The sequence below is a fragment of the Panthera tigris genome, chromosome A1 (genome assembly GCF_018350195.1).
Source record: "Panthera tigris isolate Pti1 chromosome A1, P.tigris_Pti1_mat1.1, whole genome shotgun sequence".
Lineage (NCBI taxonomy): Eukaryota > Metazoa > Chordata > Mammalia > Carnivora > Felidae > Panthera > Panthera tigris.
This window is the reverse complement of record NC_056660.1, coordinates 761,297-784,037: the sequence shown is the minus strand read 5'-3', so window position 1 is coordinate 784,037 and position 22,741 is coordinate 761,297. Positions and strand designations below refer to the sequence as shown.

Below are 22,741 nucleotides of genomic sequence, written 5' to 3'. Positions count from 1 at the left end.
CATGCAGCATTTGTCTTTATTTGACATACTTTACTGAGCTTAATGCCCTCAAGGTCCATCTGTGTTCTTGGAAATGTAGGGTTTCATTTTCTTGTGGCTGAAATAATATTCCATTGTGTGTGTGTATGTATATTGTGTGTATGAGGGTGTGTAGATAGATGTATGTTATGTGTATACACCACATCTTTATCCATTCTTTCATTGATAGATAAGTTAGGTTGTTTCCGTATATTTGTTTTTGTGCATAATGCTGCAGTGCACATCAGAGTGCACATATCTCTTCAATACTGTGTTTTCATTTCAAGTTAATGTTCTTTAATTTGATAATGTTCATGTGTTTTAATCTTAACCCTATTAAATAGAGGAGTCATGACTTGTCTTTTCATCATTTGATGTTTATCCTCATGATTTAAGAAGGGTTCATAGAAACAACATTCCTTGAGTTCTTGCATGTTCTAAAATACTCTGTGATCCTTAACATTTTAAACTGGTGCTTCGAATTCATGGATCTTTTTCTGTCTTCCTTTCTTAAGTACTTGATAGTATGTTTCATTGTCTTCTAGCACTGAATGTTTCTGTGGGGAAGTCTGAGGTAAGCCTGAGTTTTTTCCCATCTTGTCGTAAGTGACTCCATCTTGATTCTTTCTTCTTAAGTAAAGTTCAGTAGCTTATTTAGGATATGTTCCCCCCCGCCCCCCATTTATTTTTTATTTTTTTTATTTTTTATTTTTTTTTGCGAGAAAATTTGAACATAGAGTTGAAGGAATTTTAAGGTGTTCGCTACTTAGATTCTGTTACTAACATTTTACTATACCTTATTACTGCTTTCTGTCTGGTCTATCTTGTATTCAGGATGCATCTTGTTGTGCAATACAGTGTTTCAGCTTTTCCTTGGGGCTAAATATGCCCTTACAATCTGTAGATTCAATGCATGTATTTCTAGAAAATAGACTTGTTAGATCAGAGAGTATACATTCAGTTTTCATGAAGGATATTAAGTTGAGAAACACTTCTACAGTCTAGTAAATCAAATTTTAAATTTGTCTGTATTCTCCTTTAGTTCCTTATATTCCCATGTATTTGATATATTAAAATTATAGGTGTAATTTTATGTTATTTATCATTAAATTAGGCAAGGATTTTCAAATGTTATTTGGTCTAGTAATCAGTAGTGCTCCAGGGGCGCCTGGGTGGCTCAGTCGGTTAAGCCTCCTTCTTCAGTTTAGGTCATGATCTCATGGCTCATGAGTTTGGGCCCTACATCTGGCTCTTTGCTGTCAGTGCAGAGTCCACTTCAGATCTTCTGTCTCCCTCTCCTTCTACCCCGCGCGTGCGCTCTCTCTCTCTCTTTCTCTCTCTCTCTCTCTCTCTCTCTCTCTCTCTCTCTCTCTCTCTCTCAAAAATGAATAGAAACATTAAAAAAAAAAAAAAACATAGTGTTACATCTGATGTCTTTATGTGTATGGATGCCTTTGGATTCCTATTTTTTTAATGTTGATTTCTTTTAATAGAGAAGCATGAGCAGGGGAGTGACAGAGAGGAAGGGAGAGAGAGAGAATCTCAAGCAGCTCCAAGCTGTCAGCATGGAGCCTGATGTAGGGCTCAATCTCATGATTGTGATATCATGACCTGAGCCAGGATAAAGAGTTGGACATTGGGCATCCATGTGCCCCAGGATATTTTTTTAAGAAAATACCTGTTACTGTGATTTACTGGATCAAAGGAAAAAACACTCTAGCTATTTTTTTTGTAATTTTTTTCCCCAGAAGGATATTACTCTGGCAGTGTTTAATATATAAGCTTTGGTGAAATTTCAGGAACTTTAGTGTTGGGTTCTTTGAGCTAATTATTTTACCAATGTTGCAGATGAGGAAATACTGTCTGAGAGGGTAAAGCAGTTTTCTCAACAGGCATAGCTTAAAAGGAGAAAATCTAGTTGGAAAACAAATGTCTTAGTCCTTTTCGTGGAAGAAAATGCATATTTTTACATTTATTATATGTGGTAATTTGTCCATGATTTAAGAGAAGCTGGCGTACAAACTCATGTTAAAATTATTATACGATATACTGAATAGACTTTTTTGGATAATCAGTGATAATAGGACACTGTGCACATTTTGGCTTATTGAGGTAGATATGTATTTTTGGTGTCTACTAGCTTTCTCCAGGTAAAGTAATTATATGATAGTTGTATGGTTCTCAGTGGTTGTACAGTGGAGTCAACTAGGGAGCTTCAAAAAATATATATATATATATTGATATCTACCTCCCAAGAGATTTTGTGGTTAAAAGGTACTTAAGTAGTTCTGATGAGCAGTTAAGGATGACAACTAATGGCCTGAATGTTCAAAATCATTGTAGTAGTGTTTGGTGACTTTTTAAGATAGCCAAGTGTTCTGTCAACTGGCATGTTGACAGAATCACCCGGTCCCTACTACCTGTGTCACTACAGTACATTTATAATCAGTCTGAATGGTTTTTTTTTTTTTTTAAGTTTTCTTTAAGTAATCAGTGTACCCCACGTGGGGTTCGAACTCATGACCCCGAGATCAAGAGTTGCATGATCTTCTGACTGAGCCAGCCAGGCCCGTCTGTCCAAATCTTTTTTTATTGACATAATTAACACATAATTCGATCTGTTTTCAGTCTGTAAAAATGGGAAGGATAATTATCTTGTTAAGGTTAATGATGCCTACTTTGTCATGGTTATGATATTAGGGTAACTGACTCATAGAATGTTAACTGTGACTGTTAGTATTTTGGTATGTTCTCTTCTTTTTAAGTTTACATATTTATTTTGAGAGAGACACATGCAGGAGGGGCAGGGAGAGAGGGAGAGAGAATCCCGAGCAAGCTCTGCACAGTCAGCACAAAGCCTGATGTGGGGCTTGCACTCATAAACCGTGAGATCATGACCTGAGCTGAAACCGAGTTGGACACATAACTGATGTAGCCACCCAGGCACCCCTGTTATGTTCTTAATAATAGTGATTTGTTAAGGAACATTTAATCAAGATAATTTATGTTCACATTCGAAATTTCAGATAACATGATAAGGGAAAAGGGAAATAAAAGCAACCAGTAATTGTGCTATGCAGAGTATTTTAATATTTTTTGATCCATGTGTGTATGCACACATAATAATTTGGTAAGATATTAACAAAGATTCTTTAGCACTTGGGTAAAACAAATGTACTTTTTCTCATCTTGTACTACTCTGGAACCCCTGTTCTTGATATAGCAAAGATTCATGACAGCAGGAATGCTCATCTTGTTTAAAATTAAAATGATCTGGGGCGCCTGGGTGGCGCAGTCGGTTAAGCGTCCGACTTCAGCCAGGTCACGATCTCGCACTCTGTGAGTTCGAGCCCCGCGTCAGGCTCTGGGCTGATGGCTCCGAGCCTGGAGCCTGCTTCCGATTCTGTGTCTCCCTCTCTCTCTGCCCCTCCCCCGTTCATGCTCTGTCTCTCTCTGTCCCAAAAATAAATAAAAAACGTTGAAAAAAAAAAATAAAAAAAAAAAATAAATAAAATTAAAATGATCTTGTTAATATCAGAATTCAGCCTTTATTCCCTTTATAAGAAAGAATTCTCTCATTGCTTGTTTTTATAAGAAATTGACTTTGCATAGGAGGAATCTTAACACTAATTGTATTTTGGGAGGGATATTCTTTTGGTTTTAAGCAGCATCTTATCTCTTTATTCTGTTTGTGTGTTCTGGTCTTATGTGTCCTCTGTTCATGTCTCCCAAAGCATCTTTTTGTGCTTTATATTCACTGCTGAAAAAAATTTTAATGTGTTTACGAGTGTACATGAAAATATGTCTGCCATTTATTCCATTTTTAGTATGTTCTAGGCTTTATGTTAAAACAATTACTACCCATTTTAATTTATTAACATAAGGATGAATTTTATTATTTTCATACCTATGAAGAAACAAACAGGTCCAGAAAAGATAGTAATTTGATTATACAGCTTATATAATCTTTCATTATAAGATGGTATAACAGACAAAAGAGAAGCTAGGTGTGTGAATATGAATAAGTTACTAAATATATTGTCAGTAATATGTTTATTGATTTAAAAATACAGAAAGAGAAGGTAGAAATATTAATGTGTGGTTTATTTTATAGATCTAATGAGGCGTCAAGAAGAACTCAGACGATTGGAAGAACTCAGAAACCAAGAGTTGCAAAAACGGAAGCAAATACAACTGAGGTAAAAGAACATCACCATAATACATATGTGAACATACCCAGTTTTTGTTGTGTGTGTTATTGATAAAATTTCCTACTGCCTATTATAAACAAATTGTACAAGTTGGAAAATACAGAAAAGTAACAAAATTTTCCATTTTGACTATAAACTAGCATAGTTCTCTGTTATTCTTATGTTTCCTTTTTTTTCTTAGCTGGTTATGGACACTTTGCATTCACTGTGAATGTACATAAGGGACTTAGGTGCTTCATATAATTTGTAAGAATGTGTTATGATTTCCTGGATCATTTTTTTCTAGAGATTGGCTATATATTAACTGCTCTTTTAGTTTTTCTTGTTTTGGGCTTCTGATAATTTGCTTAAAGATTTATGGAAGTGGGATACATGATTAAAAAGGGGTATGGGCATTTAAAAATCTCACTACACGATAGACAACTGTGATGGTCAACTTAAAATATTTTAGGTTAAATAAAGATGTTTGGGAGACTGGTTGATCTAAGATGTATAAATAAAAATTAACAGCTTTTCTTATACCAGAAATATTTAATTGTGAAATATAATGAGATAAATGTTACTTTTAAGAGTTGTTGAAAATCATAGTAATTAGGAAATGTTATAAACAAAGCTATGATATATTTAAAAAATTTTTTCTTTTTTAATGTTTATTTTTTGAGAGAGAGAGTGCGAGCAGGGGAGGGGCAGAGAGAGAGGGAGACACAGAATTTGAAGCAGGCTCCAGGCTCTGAGGTGTCAGTACAGAGCCTGACATGGGGCTAGAACTCACGAACTGTGAGATCATGACCTGAGCTGAAGTCGGATGCTTAACCTACCGAGCCACCCAGGTGCCCCTCAAAGCTATGATACATTAAGCACACTTGAAGTTTGGTTTTTTAAGTGTTATAAAGGTAGTAAGTGCTTGTGGTAGAAAGTAAGGTGATCATGGGAAATAAAAAATAAAAGACAAAGTGAAAACCTTGAATAAATGTCAAGTATGGTCTGGAGATAGATAGTATTCAGTATATTTTAATGTATTTTTTCTAACTTTGTGCTTGATTAAAACAATGTATATATGTTTCTATCTTGGAACTACTCTGATTTCACTCTAACCTACTTATTCTGAAATTATGGTATTTTGACAGGCAGCATTCGCATTTTTTTTTTAATGGTTATTTATTTTGAGAGAGAAGGAGTGAGGGAGTGGCAGAGGGAGGGAGGGGAAGGGAGAGAGAGAGAGAGAGAGAGAGAGAGAGAGAGAATGAATGAATGCTAAGCAGGCTCTGCTCCGTCAGCACAGAGCCCAACGTGGGGCTTGATCCCACAAACCGAGAGATCTTGACCCGAGCTGAAACCAAAAGTCAGACTCTCCACCTCCTGAGCCACCCAGGTGCCCAGCATTCTATTTTCAAGCCTCCACATCCCCCAACTGGTGAATCAGAAATGGTAGGGGTGGAGACCAGCCAACTGTGCTTAAAAATCTTCCAGGTGATTCTAATGCATCATAAAGCTTGAGAACCACTATTGTATAAAACGGCCTGCATGTTTTCCTTACACAAGGGACCTTTTGCCAACTTCTTCCTTGTTGCTTCTTTTTATGTAAATATGTTAGTCTCTTCTACTTTTACAAGAAAAGGAAACCTTCCCTCCCATACATAAAACTATGACTCCATCTTTCCCTGATATTTATACTTGACAGCTAGACTTTTAGAATTAGTACTCTACCCTTCATCTGCTAAAAAAATAACCAGTGTCGGAGAACCCATAAAAGGGCATAAAAAGAAAAACAAATGGGGGCTTGGCTTAGTTGGTGGAGCATGCAGTTCTCGATCTCAGGGTTATAAGTTCGAGCCCCACATTGGGTGTAGAGATTGCTTAAAAATAAAATCTTAAAACAAAAGAACATAGTTGTATTGCAAGTGAATAACATTATCACTCTGAAAGGGGCTGGGGAAGGAAATAAGGACCCTAAATAACTTTGGAAAACACTGTCTTGACTGGACAGTATAAGCCAATGGCAAGAAAAACAGTACATCAAAATTTTAATCTAGTTAATGTGTTTCTCACAGGGATATGAGCTAGCAGTTCTGAGACGACTTTTTAATTTTTTTAATTGTTTATTTATTTTGAGAGAGAGAACAGGGGAGGGGCAGAGAGAGGAGAGCGAATCCCAAGCAGGCTCCATGCTATCAGTGCAGAACCTGACATGGGGCTTGAACCCATGAACCGTGAGATCTGACCTGAGCTGAAATCAAGAGTTGGACGCTTAACCGACTGAGCAACCCGGCTCCCCTGATTAGGTCTTTAATGGAAAGAATGTATATGTATTTTTTTTTTGAGTAAACAGATGAACAAATATAGATAATCAAATGCAGGTTTTCTCCTTGTTGGAGAAAGAGAAAGGCTACTAAAATGAATCCTGGGGTGTTGAATTGGGATCAGAGGTATTGGTATGAACTCAGTGTATTTAATTTAGACAGAAATATAGATGTGTGTGTGTATGTGTGGGTTCACATACATACATGTATTTCATAATCCTTGTCCACCTAGAAGTGGTTAACACACATCGTGCCCAGATTTTAGTTTCTAAACACCATTCTGTAATAAATGGAACCAAGGCTTTGTGGAGAAGTGGTTGATTACTGGACTGGAAGGTGTGAGATGATCCTGGAATGTTGTGCCAGAGAATAAGAAAGTACAGTTGTACCTCTGAGATACTGCAAGTTTGGTATCAGACCACTGGAGTAAAGTGAATATTGCAATAAAAGGTATCAGATTAATTTTTTGGTTTCTCAGTACATATAAAAGTTAACATTTACACTATACACTGTACAAAGTGTATAAAGTGTGCCAAGAGCGTTATGTCTAAAAAAATGTACACACCTTAATGAAAAAACACTTTATTGATAAAAAAAAGTGGAGGATGCCTGTGGGGCTCAGTCGGTTAAGCGCCTGACTCATTTCGGCTCAGGTCATGATCTCACGTTTCACGGGTTTGAGCCTCACCCTGGGCTTTGTGCTGATGGCACGGAGCCTGCTTGGAATTCTTTCTCTCCCTCGCTCCCTGCCCACCCTCCCCCCCCACCCCCCACTTGTGCTTGCTCTCTCTTAAAATAAATAAACTTAAAAAGAATTTTTTTTTTTTTTTAACATTTATTTATTATTGAGAGAGTGAGCATGAGCAGGGGAGGGACAGAGAGAGGGGGAGACACAGAATCTGAAGCAGGCTCCAGGCTCTGAGCTGTCAGCAGAGAGCGTGACACAGGGCTTGAATTCACAAACTGCGAGATCATGACCTGAGCCAAAGTCAGATGCTTAACTGACTCAGCCACCCAGGTGCCCCAAAATAAATAAATAAACTTAAAAAAATGAAAAAAAAAAAAAGTGCTAACCATCATTGAGCTTTCAGTGAATTGTAATCTTTTTGTTGGTGTAACATCTTTTCTTGCTGTTGATGACTACTAACTGATGAGGGGCTTGCTGAACGTTGGGGAGGCTGTGGCAATTTTTTTGTCTCTTCACAAATGATTTCTCTGTCGTATGCGATGCTATTTGATAGCATTTTACCCACAGTAGGACTTACTTCAAATTGGAGCCAATCCTTACAAACCCTGCTGATGCTTTATCAGCTTCATTTATGTAATATGCTAAGTTCTTTGTTGTCAATTCAACAATTTTCACAGCATCTTCACTAGTAGTAGATCCCATCTCAAGAAACTAATTTCTTTGCATATCCATAGAAGCAGCTTCTCATTTGTTAAAGTTTGGTCATGGGACTGCAGCAATTCAATCACAACTTCAGGCTTCAATTGTAATTCTAGTTCGTTTGCTCTTTCCACCACATCTGCATTTACTTCCTCCACTGATGTCTTGAGCCCCTCAACTCAAAGTCATCCATGAGGGTTGGGTTGGAGTCAACTTCTTCAAACTCCTGTTAATGTTGATAGACCTCTTCCTTTGAAGCACAGATGTTCTTAGTGGCACCTAGAATGGTGAAATCCTTTCTAGAAGTTTTTCATTTTACTTTGCCCAGATCCATCAGAAGAATCACTGTCTAGGGCAGCTCTGGCTTTGTGAAATGTATTTAAAAAAAAAAAAATTTTTTTTTTTTAGCGTTTATTTATTTTTGAGACAGAGAGAGACAGAGCATGAACAGGGAAGGGTGAGAGAGAGGGAGACACAGATTCTGAAACAGGCTCCAGGCTCTGAGCTGTCAACACAGAGCCCGACGCGGGGCTCGAACTCACGGACCGCGAGATCATGACCTGAGCCGAAGTCGGACGCTTAACCGACTGAGCCACGCAGGCGCCCCGTGAAATGTATTTTTAAAAAAATAAGACTTAAAAGTCAGAATTGCTCCTTGGTCTGTGGGCTGTAGAATGGACGTTGTTAGCAGGCATGAAAACATCAAAGTCATTGTATATTGCCACCAGAGCTCTTGGGTGACTAGTTGCATTGTCAGTGAGCAGCAATATTTTGAAAGGACTCTTTTTTTTTTTTTTTTCTGAGCAGAAGATCTCAGCAGTGGGCTTAAAATACTCAGTAAACCACATTATAAAAAGATGTGCTGTCATCCAGGCTTTGTTGGGCAATGCATAGAACAGTAGGTTGAGCATAATTCTTAAGGGCCCTAGAATTTTCAGAATGGTCAGTGAGCATTGGCTTCACCTTCAGGTCACCAGCTGCCTTAGCCCCTAACAAGACAGACAGCCTTCTATAGCCATGATAGTCCTAGATTGCATCTTCTTTCAGTATAAGCCTATTTTGTCTACATTGAAAATCTGTTGTTTAGTGTAGCCACCTTCATTAATTATCTAAGCTACATCTTCTGGATAACTTGATGGCAGCTTCTACATCTCTGCTAGCTTCATAAATTTTTTTCCTGTAGTTTCTTCACCTTTTTCAACCTGCATAGAATTGAATAGCATTAGGGCCTTGTTCTGGATTAAGTCTCTAGGGAACCTTGTGGCTGGTTTGATCTTCTATGTAATGTACTTAAAGTCCTCCATTCCAGCAACAAGGCTATTTTGTTTTCTTATCATTCCTGTGTTCACTGGAGTAACACTTTTTTGTTTGTTTCTTTAAGAGATAGATAGCACGATTTGGGGAGGGGCAGAGAGAGAGGTGGAAAGAGACTACCAAGCTGGCTCCACACTGTCAGTGCACAACCCAGTGTGGAGCTTGAACCCATGAAGCCATGAGTTCATGACCTGAGCCGAAACCAAGAGTCAGACGCTCAGCCAGCTGAGCCACCCAGGTGCCGGTGGAGTAGCACTTTTTGATTTATTTCTTTGAAGAACTTTTCTTTTGTATTCGCAACTTTGCTAACTGTTTGGTGCAAGTAGCCTAGCTTTTGGTCTCTTCTGGCTTTCACCATGCCTTCCTCATGAAGCTTAATCATTTCTAGCTTTTGATTTAAAGTAAGAGACATGCAACTCTTCCTTTCACTTGAATACTTAAATACCATTCTAGGATTAGGCATTGGCCTAATTTCAATATTGTTGTGTCTCAAGGAGTAGGGAGGCCCAAGGAGAAAGAGAGAGAAGAGAGGGGAGAGAGAGGAGGGAATGGCTCGTTGATGGAGCAGTTAGATTATACAGTGTTTATTGATCATGTTTACTGTCCGGATGTGGGTGTGGTTTGTGGTGCCTCACAACAATTACAGTAGTAAGCAACATCAGAAATCATCACACATCATGGGGCGCCTGGGTGGCTCAGTCGGTTAAGCGTCTGACTTCAGCTCAGGTCACGATCTCACCGTCCGTGAGTTCGAGCCCTGCGTCAGGCTCTGGGCTGATGGCTCAGAGCCTGGAGCCTGCTTCCAGTTCTGTGTCTCCCTCTGTCTCTGCCCCTCCCCCGTTCATGCTCTGTTTCTCTCTCTCTCAAAAATAAACGTTAAAAAAAAAAAAATCATCACACATCAGCCTTACAAATATAGTAATGAAATATTTTGATAATTACCTACCAAAATATGACACAAAGACACAAAGTGAACAAGTGCTTTTGGAACAGTGGCACCAATAGCCTACAGAGTTGCCACACCCTTAGTTTGTAAAAAAAGAAAAAAAAATTGTATAAAAAAATACTGTATGTGCAGTAAAGCAAAACCCAATACAATGCAGTAGACCTATATTCATAAAAGATGAGACACGTTGAAAATACATAGGAGCCACAATGAAGGTGCTCCTAAATGGCCAAACTTGGAAAAATTTCAACAACAAAATAAAAAATGGTAGTATTAGATTTTATTTTATTAATTTATTTTTCTTATAGAACTTTTTTTTTTAAATATTTTATTTATTTTTGAGAAAGTGCAGTAGGGGAGGGGCCAAGAGAGAGGGACAGAGGATCCAAAGTGCACTGAGTAGTGAGCCTGATGCGGGGCTTGAACTGCCAAACTGGGAGATCATGACCTGAGCTGAGGTCAGATGCTCCACCAACTGAGCCACCCAGGAGCCCTGATAATACTACATTTTAAACTGCAGAATAAATTAGATATCCAGAAGCTCATGCTGATAAAAGTAAACAATTGAATGAATAAATAAATGGCAGACAATGGACAGCTTTTCCTTAAAATAGAACAACAATCAGTATGGAAGGAATGAGAGAGAGAAAATCACCAGTGGGCATGCCATGTAGTAATAATTGTTACAAACAAGATTTACTGATGGGTGTTTCAAATTTATGCCCAAACTTGAGAAACGCAGTTTACGTTTCTCTTTTGTATTACGTACTAATGGAAAAATAGTAAATTTAAAGCAGAGAAGCAACAAGCATTAAGGTTCATGTCACCTGTAATGAGACATTGACACCAGGTACTCCTTGATACGATATACTCAGAAGGATACATTGTCATTTTTTTGCGTTTTTTTGTTTTTTGTTTTTGTTTTTTTTTGCCAAACATTTCTAGCATTGGACATTTTCATGAGGGCATATAACATGAGCCCAGCTTGAAGGACATTGTACAAAATAATCAGTTTTTTTTTTTTTTTTTTTTTTTTTTAAGTGTCAGATTCACCCTGAGGCTGGTGGGGAAGAAGGTGTGCTGAGTGCTCAGGCTAGAGACCCTGGCCTGTGCACATGGTAGACCTCTGGCTGCCAGGCTGGCAGGGCAGGGAGGCAAGTGCTGCGCACCTGACCATGGCAGCACATAGGTGGGCTTTTGCCTCAGCTGGGCATGGTACCCCCTGAGGACCTTCTGCCCCACATGTCCAGTACAAGGTCTGGCAGTCAGTGACAGAGCAAGGCTCCCACGGCCCAGGTGCCCCCAGCAATCCCATTCCTGCATTCCTGGAATGCCCCAAGGATTCTAGTACCATGGCCTGGGCATTGTACTAGCGCATCATGATGGAGCCAGGAGTGTGGTTTGCAGTAGGAAGGAGAGGTGTGTAAGATGATGAAACAGGTTGAAGGAAGAGCAGGAGAGAAGGAAGAAAAAGTAGATGGAACCACAGAACACATCCTGAAGTTGCAGGAGAAGCTTGTGGCCCTACAGGAAGAGGCAGTAGCTTTTCCTACAGCCCAAGAAAAGTTTTACGTGAAGAAAAATGGAGGAGAAAAAGCAGAGGACCTGACCACTCCGACATCACCTGCATACCAGCAGAGTGACTGTTTATACAGGATCTCACCTCTTCAGCACGTAGCGGGGGACGAGCCTTGGAGCACAGAATCACCCTGGCATCCTTTTGGCAGCTGATAAAGTCAAACAGAGATGCAGACTCCCAAGTGCTTACAACCCAGCACTACATGGGTTCAGCAGCTGTTTTTGCAGAGGCAATAATAATGGCCCAGAGCATAGGCAATCCCGAGGCAGTCCGTGAGCGTCCATGAGACTGCTCATCCCCCATCTCACTATGGACCCAAGATGCTGGCCTGTAGTCCTAGTCAACAGCTCAGCACCTTCAGCATTTACTGAAGTGCAGTACCTGTCTCAGCCACAGTTACAGCCCTATGCTGTGCCTGGTCATTTTCAGCCCACCCAGATAGCTTCCAGCCTGGTGGTGCCCTGTACTTACAAAAGCAGGTGGAACATGGTAGCTAACAGACTGGCTTCTCTGACTTATTCCTCCCTGTGCCCCATGCATCCAGCTTTTGGACTCGGTACCTCCCAGCTGCTTCCTGCAGGTGTAACCAGCAGGAAAAGCTTCCTGCTGCACCTGCATGTGCAGTCCACAGAAAAATTAGACTTTGCAGTTACCAGCTAACCAGGCCCTTGGGTCTTTTTCAGCAAAGACAGAACCCGTGATTCTACCACAAACCATATTTTATTATCAACCTCATCTCCATCCCCTCCTCACCCTGCCATGGGTGAGGATCCCTTGTCTGTCCCAGGCCCGGGCAGTGAAACCTACATGGCACTGGAAAAGAAAAAAAATGCCAAGTTCATGAAAGACCAAGAAAGACTGAAAGTGAAGTAGACTAAAGAGAATAGTTAAATACAATGTAATGGATTCTAGAAAGAATCCTAGAACAGAAGAAGGGCATTAATAGGGAAACTGGTGAAATCTGAATAAAATCTGTAGTTTAATTGTAATATACTAATGTTAATTTCTACTTTTAATAGTTGTACTATGTTTGCGTTAAGATGTTAATATTAGGGGATGCTGCATGAGGGATAGACATTCTGTACTGTTTCTGCAACTTTTTTGTTAAGTTTTGTTAACTTTTTTGTTCTAATTTGAAATTAGAAATAAGTAAAAAAAAAAAAAGGATCATAAGTATTAGGGATATACTTGGGAGTAAAAGACACAAGTACGAGTTTTGCCTCTTTGGAATTTAGAGAAGCATAGGGAGGCGGATAGTTGGAGTGATCAGATTATTAAAGTGAAGTGCGGAAACTATGGAGTACGTAGTAATTTTTAAAAGGGTACCTATTTGCACATGAGGTGAAATGTTGGTTGCTTGACGTGATGAGTGTTCTGTGTATGTGGTAATTTGTAATTGAATGTTTTTTCATTAATCTTACATATTTTTTAAGTTTATTATTTTAGCAGTATGCACCCATTGTGAGGCTTGAATCCACAACCCTGAGGTCAAGACTTGTATGTTCTTCTGACTGAGCCAGCCAGTCGCCCCTCATTAATTTTATTTATTATGCTGGAGTATATCAGGTTCAATTTGAAATTCAGATAGCTGTGTACTATCAGCAAGAGTAATTCAACATGTGATGATCTTATGGGTAGTCTTGATACTTAGCTGTATTGTAGCAGATACAGGCAGGGATAAATCTGTTAACAATCTTAACCCTGTGTCTGCCAACTAGAAAGGCTTTTTTTTTATATTTTGACTAGGAAGTTTCTTTTGAAATTATCTGTAAGAATCTTGATTTAAGAAATGTGAACAGGGGTGCCTAGGTAACTCAGTCCAACTCTTGGTTTCGGCTCAGGTTATGGTCCCAGGGTCTAGATGGGGCTCCATGCTGGGTGGGGGCATGCTTGAGGTATCCTCTCTCTCTCCTTCCCTTCCTCCCCGCCCCCCCATCTCTTGTGTGCCCTTAAAATAATTCTTAAAAAACAAACAAACAAACAAAAAAAACAAAAAGAGGGGCGCCTGGGTGGCTCGGTCGTTAAACATCTGACTTCGCCTCAGGTCATGATCTTGCCATCTGTGGGTTCGAGCCCCACATGGGGCTCAGAGCCTGGAGCCGGCTTCGGATTCCGTGTCTCCCTCTGTCTCTGCTCCTCCTTCACTTGCACTCTGTCTCTGTCTTTCGAAAATAAACACTATTAAAAAAAATAGAAATGTGAGCAAGTTGTCTGAAAATTGAGCAGTTTTGCAGCATATATAAAGGAAAGGGGACAGTGTGTCTTGGAACTTTCACTAATAATTGTCAAAAATCTTCTGTACTTTCAAGGGAAAGCAAATAGAATTATGGCACTTAAACTGGAGAAATACATCTGACTGAGGTTCCTACCATACAAGACAGCTTTAATTATTAATAAGCCAGATAATTTGGACTCTGCTTTTTTGTTTCACTTTAGTTAGAAGATTGACAGAATGGCATAAGAAAGTATGTTTTGAGAGAAATTAAATAATTTATCCAGGGTATACAATTTTCTGGTTTCCTTTTAGTGCTACAAATAAATTATTAAGTTTCTCATGGGTCACTTAATTCTTCAGAGACCGTGGCAGTGAAGAAGGAAGACTAGGACAAGGTGTTGATGAGCTTATTCAGACTGTGACTTGACCACTTTAGTAGTGCATTTATTCTTTTATTTCTTCATTCCTTCTCTTACCACCCTTCTGCTCACTCATCTATCCATCCACCTGTTTTCCTTTTTTATGTCATTTCAACACAAAGATCTTACTTAGCCCTGCAATATGTGTGGAGGGCATGTGCTAATAAAAAGGAACAAAGAATAGCAGGACACTTTTATCCATTATTTATATCATCGTTTAGTTTCTAGATCCTTTCTGTTTTTCAAAGCCCTACAAAAATATGTGAGGCCTGAGAATAATTAGTGGGTTCAAATTAAATTGTAAAATTGAAGTTTTATCACTTTGCAATTAAGTGTAACATGAAGGGTGTTAAAATTTGCCACACCTTTTTTACTTATTAGTTCCATTTGTAAATGTAACCTAGGAAGTTATCCTTCACTTGAAGAGACATTAAATGTACATGTAAAGATACTCATTAAAGCATCTTGTGGAATAGAAAAAATTAAAAGCAAACGTATGTACAATAGGGAATATTTCTGAATATTGTCCGTATGTTCAGATTTTGGAATTACCGGTGTGGTATCAGAACTTATTTCAAAATTAAGTAGAACTTCTCGAATTTATAGACAAAGGAAAAGAAGGGAAAAATAACTGTTTAAAGTGATTATACCTTTTTACCTTATTTTTCCTCCTGGTTTATAAATCTATTCTTACATTATATCAGGAAAAAAACCCTGCTTTAATAATGACAGAAGTACATTACAGATTTTGTTTAAAATACTTTATTTTGTTTTAATTTTAAAATGTTATGGCAGGGGCACCTGGGTGGCTCAGTCGGTCAAGCATCTGACTTCAGCTCAGGTCATGATCTCGCGGTTCGTGGATTTGAGCCCCGCTGACAGCTCGGAGCCTGGAGCCTGCTTTGGATTCTCCCTCTCTCTCTCTCTCTGCCCCTCCTCTGCTTGCACTCCGTCTCTCTCTGTCTCTCAGAAAAAAAAATTAAAAAAAAAAACACCCAAAACTCAATGATACATTACATGTATGAAATAAAAGAGTTAATGGTCCTGTTCTCTAGAGTATTCCCACTGTGACAAACTTTTTCTACCTTCTTCTGTTCTCACACAAATAATTTTTAGAAGCAGTAATACGGATGCTGTTTTTTTACTTGCTTTTTTTCTGGCAGCTTTACCTTAGACTTTGTTTTGTGTCAGTAAATGCAAATCTGCCTTTGTAACAGTTGTTGTGTGTTCCTTGGCATCAATGGGCCATCCTTGTTTCCCGTTTATAGTTGATTGTGTCTTCAACCTTTTCCTTTTAATTAATGCCACAGTGTATATCTGTACAGTGTGTATCTGTACATACATCCTTGCACATTTGTGCAGATATTTCTTTTTAGTTTACTGGAAATGGACTTGCACATTTAAAATTCTATTACATCTTACAAATTATCCCTGAACAAGGTCTTTGTTGCAATTCTGAAGACCAAAGAACTTTGAAAACCAAAATGTATCATTTTGTGGCAGGATCTGATAAGAGCCTATTTGATGACAAAACCTGACATGTATTTAGGTCTGTGGTCGTATCAGACCTTTACTATTTTCACCAAAATGAATGTTCATCTTACTGGGGAAATGCCAGTGTGGTTGATTGTTGGGTTCTGTCCCAGATCTTACTAGTTATATAATAACCGTGCATGAACCCTTTTCGAAATCAGGAAAACTGAATTTCAAAACATACGTATTAGAGTTTTTGAATAGGAAATTAAAAAAAAAAATTTTTTTTTTAATGTTTACTTATTTTTGGGAGACAGAGAGCAAGCAGGGCTGAGGCGGAGAGAGAGGAAGACTCTCCTCCAAAGCAGGCTCCAGGCTCCAGGCTCCGAGCTGTCAGCACAGAGCCCAACACAAGGTTCACAAACTATGAAATCACGACCTGAGCTGAAGTCAGACACTTAATTGACTGAGCCACCCAAGCGCCCTATTGAATAGGAAATTTTTACCTGTACCTGCATATATTTTCAGCTATGTGAATATGAAAGTGTTTTCTTTATAGTAAAATTTATGAGTGTGTTAACGTCCAAGAAGTGGATTAACCATTTTACTTGAATACTCAATTTACAATGGAAATGTATATTGGAGACTTAGACAAAAATCTCAAAATAGTCTAGATTTTGCTTAAAATTTCTTAGAAACATTGTCTTGTTACTAACCTGTGGTCTGACACAAATTCTTCAACCAGTGGTTTTTGTGCTGTCTGTGGGATATATCATTTCTTTTAGTTCATGGAGTTGTGTTTAGGGGAGGAAGCATTATACAGCAAACAACAGAGTATCTTGAAATTTGATTGTTACACTTAGTGTAATAAGGTACTTAAATGAGCAATTTAGAAAACGTGACTTAATGAGAGGACATCAGTATTATATAGTCTTCACTATTTAAATTATTTTTTAGTTTTTGGGTGGAGGCATATACACTTGAATTTGCATTGACATAAAAGCCAATATAATGTGAGCCTGTTAACTTCAGTGTTATTTTGTAGGTTTTTTTCTTGTAATCATAAGTAATTGCTGATTTACTAGTAATTGTGCACACATATTATAGTTCAATATTTTTTTCTCTCACATGCTTAAATATACCTCTGGGACTGAGGTTGGCAAACTTTTTCTTGAAAACGGCTAAGGACTAAATGGTAAATATTTTAGGCTTTGCAGGTCATATGGTTTCTGTCTCAACTACTCAGCACTGCTCTGACCCAGTGGTGGCTGTAGACATTAAGTACATGATTGTCTTTTACAACTTGATGTACAAAAACAGATGGTAACCTCACACCTGTCCTAGAGGTTTTCTTCAGGGGGTTGATAAAATGGAGAGAGAGTTTGTTAAGGATTCCTTAGACACGATAGATTTTTTGACTAGGCAGTTTTGTTCTTTGCAGTGGCTTAGATTGGGATTGGTTCTGAGTGCCTTTATGCCAGTGATAGATCCCACCCTTTCTCTTTATATACAGTAAGAGAGTACATGTTTGAGCTTTTGGACTCCTGATTTCTTGACCATAAGCACATAACTAACTTAGTTACATGTTGTTACTCTGTTTTTTGATTTACCCTAGGTACTTTTATTTCTTTGGGTTAGTTGATTAATTAAGGCTTAGAGCAAACTAGAAGAAGGAAGGTAAATCTAGTAAGTCAATCATTATTCACAGATTTTGCCTAAAGTTACTTATAAATGGTTTTGTTTTACATGAAATACAATTCCTGGTAATGGCTTACATGTTGCAATTTTTATTTAAAAATATTTCAGACATGAGGAAGAGCACCGTCGCCGTGAGGAAGAAATGATCCGACACAGAGAACAGGAGGAACTCAGGCGACAGCAAGAGGGCTTTAAGCCAAACTATATGGAGAATGTAAGTAAAGTACTAGTTAACTAAAATTATTTTATATTGTTAGGTGCACAGTGTATATTTAATTTCTTTGGATATTGGTTTATATATTTTTTAGTCTTCCTGAATTTCTCGTGTTTATGTTAAACTAATGATTTTGTTAACTTCTTACAGGTAATAACTTAAAAGTAGTTTCTGAACATACTATTAATGTTTTATGAAAAGGATGTTAAAAATTTTCTACTTTATCTTTTTTTAATATATGCTACTAAATTAGAACTCTTGATAAATCTATATTCTCTACTTGATTTCATCATTTACTGGTATTAAAAATTCTTTGTATTAGATGATTTTAGATATTTACAAATGTAGAATAATATATACAAAGGTACACTAGTATGTGCTTATTACCCAACGATGACAGTTATCAACACATAGCTGGTCTTTTCATCTTTAAGTATACCCACTTTCCTGAATTACCATTATTTTTTAAATGTTTATTTATTTTGAGAAAGGAAGAGCACATGTGTGAGAGTGGGGGAGGAACAGAGAGAGAGAGAGGGGTAGAGAGGAAAGATCTCAAGCACGCTCTGCTCTATCAGCATAGAGATATATTTTATATTTTATAAAATATAAATAAAATTTATATATTTTATTTATTTTGTTGGTTTACAATTGGTTTCTTCAAATTGGCTGATAAATCTAGTGTTTTTAGTCTGTAGGTTTTCTCTTCCCCCTTTAAATTTTTTTTTTATCTTTTTAAGAAACAGATCCTTGTTGTATAGAGTATTTCACATCCTATATTGTGTTGAATTTATCCTTGCAGTGATGTTTAACAAGTTTCTTTATCCCTGAGTTTCTCATAAACAGGAGTTCCAAAGATTTGGTCTAATTCAGGTTTTTGTTTTGGGTAGGCAAAATGGTAGGGCAAACACGAATACTTCAAATATGTTATAATGCACATGTTCTTATTGTTAACTAACAGTCTTATTCTTCACCTTTAGATGAATGCCATTTTAACAGTCATTATTCTGAAAAATATTTACTAGTGTTTTTTTCTCTAGCTGTTCAAAAGCCATGATTCCTTAATATTATTAAGTCATGACTCTTTTTGCTGGCCTTCTCTGTCCCTGTTCTTCTGTCCCTAGAAAAATTTTAAACTTTTTTCATTAAGAAGGATACGCACAGAAAAAAATACATCCTAACTTGTGTAACTACAAGAAATTTTTATCTTAGCTTGCATCACGTCAGTATCCTTTGACTAAAAATTACGCGGCATTTAAATTCAGTTAGGAAAGTTTCTTATTATTTATAAATCATACTAAAGGTTTAATTGATATCTGAATTCCATTACCAAATTAGTTGAGCGTTTTAAGCATTATAAATTTTCTTTTGAGTAATTTCTAGCATTATTTTGCAATTCTCTTTTTCTTCCTTGGATACATAGTATTTGCTTATGATATATTTTAACCTGTGGCATTTGGTCTTTTGGTTGTTACATGTGAATATAAATCTGTTGGATTTATCAATGCGAGGATATTTTATGATGTCATGAGAGTATGTGGAATTAAAATTTTGCAGGCCCGTGCTCGCTTTGGCAGCACATACACTAAAATTTTGCAGGTCCATGTTTTGGAAACTAGTGATCACATGTTTTTATCTTCAAATACTATCAAGATGTAAACCACATATGATAACATTTCTTAGGGAAACTATTTCATAACATGTAGGATTAGGAAATTCTTCCTTGTCCCTTTATGTACCTGAACATTTCTTTTCCTAAAGTGCTTGCTTATGGTTAAAGATGGCGGAATTATCTTTCTTACTATTCTTCTGGCATAAACTTTAAATTCTTGGAACACACGTGTAGCTATTTGTAATAACGTCATATACGTAAATCATTTAGGTGACTTAGGAAAAAAGTAAAATGCATTCTGTTAAACTTTAAGTTGGCTATATCATAAACTTGATTGCAGACTCTTCTTTGAAATTATTTCACAATTTTTAAAATACATACCACTTTTTAATATATGTTCAGTGGCATTTAATATAGGTATAATTAATGAAGGGCAGATTTTAATTTTCTCTATTAAAAAATTATTTGGAAATGTTGCTACAATTTAAAATTGGAGTATGTAGATTCTTTAATTTGAAAACATTTGTTATGTTTAAAATTCATTTTAATGGTGGGTAAAATTTTACAAATATCCAGTGAACTTTGAGAAGAAAAGTATTTAAAATACTCATGATGGATTTTTTGGCATTTCAAAAATAGATTATTGTTTCACAAGATTATGCTCTTAGAAAATGTAGATGATGATCTATTTTAACATTAAGATATCTTTGTTTTCAAGTAGTCACTTAAAGCATATATTGCATATTTGAAGCATCATGAGATTAATTTGGCTAGAGTAGAAGTCAGCAAACTATAGCCTGGGACCACTGCCTAGTTTCATACCACTCTGCCACCGAGCTAAGAATGGTGTTTACATTTTAAAGAGTTGGTGGATAAGAAAAATAAAAGAATGTTAGAAAGTATTTGTGACTCACAAAACCCAAGATATTTACTCTTTCACCCTGTACAGAAGATGTTTGCTAAACCCTGGGCTGGAGAGTTGGTGCTGGGTTTTTTTGTTTGTTTTTTGTTTCTGTTTTTAATTAATATTCTTGTTAGAGCACAGCATTACTAGATTCTTAATTTTCTGAAGAGAAACTGTATTTAAAATAGTATGTAACAATGGAATTAAATATTTAGGGGAAAATATAGTCTCTGTCGGATTTTTAGATTTTTTTTGAGACTAGAAATTATAGATAGACAAGTTTTTCATCATTTTGGTATCAGTTTTATTTGGTTCCTAGCTTCATAATGCTTGTTAATATAAGCTAATGAAACACTAAAGAAATGTTAACAAAAGCTCTTTATTGGTCTTGACTATTCTTTGTTAATAGAGAAAACATTGAATTGTATCAGTTATTCTTCATTTACTTTGAAAACTGTCTTTGGGAAAAATTTTTAAATTAATGTTTGTTTTTGTTTTTAAAAGCTTTGAAATTAGGCCCTCTTATGTGCTTTCTCTTTTTTCACTGTTCAGTTTAAAGGGAGGAATCAAATGGTAAGTGTTCAGCTTGCCCAAGTAGTAAGAGTGAAAGTATAAAGTAGATTTACTTGGTTTAAGATGCCACCACTCATTTCTTTCTAATATTCCTATTAGATATATTCCAACACAAATAATAGTATGGGTTTTAAAGTATGAAATCTGATATTCATATTTTGTTCCTTGAATAATTTTTTTTTTTTAAGTAATAAAACAGGGAAAACACACAGTCATGTCTGGTCATGTTTTTCTTTGTTAGCCTCAACTTTATCATAATTTTATGACATACGAACATATTTTTAAGGGTTTCAAAGATATGTCAGAACTTCGTTAACTAGTGGTACCATTTTAATTTCATACCTTATTTCTTAGAAGTCAAGCTCTTTGATAATAGCTCTGGTAATCGTAAATTAAACATGTTACTTTTCATTTCTGTAGCATAATATATTTTTGGCTACCATAACAATGTATATATTTTTGTGCTGTGCCCTAAGTACACTTAGGCTTATCTTTATTATAGCTGAGTGTATTTGAACCATTTTCTAGATAGTACTTACTAGATTGAGATTTTCTACTTACACAATTTAATAGCTTTTGAGGTTACTCCACTTACTATAGATTTAAGTAGTTTATTTTTTATTTTTATTTTTTATTTTAAAATGTTTATTTTTGAGAGAGAGAGAAAATGTGAGTCGGGGGCGGGGCAGAGAGAGAGGGAGACAGAGGATCCAAAGTAGGCTCTTTGCTGACAACGGAGAGCCTCCTGTGGGGCTGGAACTCAAGAACCTTGAGATTATGACCTGAGCTTAAGTCAGATGCTTAACTTACTGAGCCACTCAGGTGCCCCTAGACTTAGGAGTTTAAACATTTAAATACTACAGTGTACCAGTCTTTTTCTGTGGATTCAGTTTGCCTTGGAGTAAAGTGGAGGTTTTAATTAGAATATTTTTTAATGAAGTTTCTTAGAGTAAACTTGGCTTTCTTGAGAAAATGATATTATAAAAACATGTACATGCTACTGTAGTTGTATGTAGTTGTATCAAGTAGTTATAAACTACCTTGTATAGGTAAATTGGGGCAGTGTTTTAAGACTTTAGAAGTATTTTTTTTTATTAGAAGTTTCTTTTTGGTGTGGTAAATATTAATATTTGTTTTTTAGTGAATAAAAGAATAGCCCTTCAGATTTTTGAAATACATACATGAAGAATATTGAAGAATTTTGAAGAATTTTTATTTTTGTTTGAGTAGGTGGGAATAGCCTTGGATATTTAAACATATGTACATCATAAACCTGAAAATAAATGTACATTACATGCTAAGGCAGTAATTTGATCCAGTTATGTGTCTTTTGTTAGAATTGTTCCATTGTAGCTACCTAGTATGTTAGGCCAAAAGCATTAAAGAGATGTAGCCAGAGGCTAAGGGTATAATGCCTCTTCCATGGTAGTGTTTTTCAAATAGTGCATAATAAACACTCAGGGATCTTTTTTAAAAATGTAGGTTTTTGTCTTAGGTCTTCAACCTACAAATTGAATCATTTTGTGATTCTAGTAGAATCTAATGCATTCTCCGTTGATCACAGTTTTGGCTAAATTCACTAGTTTTCAACCTTTGCAGCACATCTATGGAACTTAAAGAAAAATGCCTGCGTTCCAATCCACTACATATTTTTGATACAGTGGGTCTGGGTTGGAGCCATGGGATCTGCATCTTAAGAAGCTCTTCAGCTTGCTTATTTTCACTAGCAAAAATAGACTATTAGCCATATGTTGAAATGAGACATAGTCGAAATATTGAAATAAGAATAGTAGTAGTTCAATTTTTTATGGGACCTGGGGAGTTGAAGGGAGGGCTCAGAGTCAATCAACTTGGGGAATAGGATTCATACACTTAACA

At 36.7% G+C, this 22,741-nt stretch overlaps 1 protein-coding gene and 1 pseudogene across 1 annotated transcript in view; both read left to right on the top strand.

Moving 5' to 3' along the window:
- Positions 1-22,741, top strand: part of PSPC1 (paraspeckle component 1) — a 73,080-nt gene that overhangs the window by 30,393 nt on the left and 19,946 nt on the right. Inside the window, exons 5-6 of the mRNA XM_042997352.1 lie at positions 4,133-4,217; positions 17,669-17,774. Of these exons, the coding sequence (XP_042853286.1) occupies positions 4,133-4,217; positions 17,669-17,774 (191 nt within the window). The remainder of the gene's footprint in view (positions 1-4,132; positions 4,218-17,668; positions 17,775-22,741) is intronic.
- LOC122231812 lies at positions 9,790-13,590 on the top strand (annotated as a pseudogene).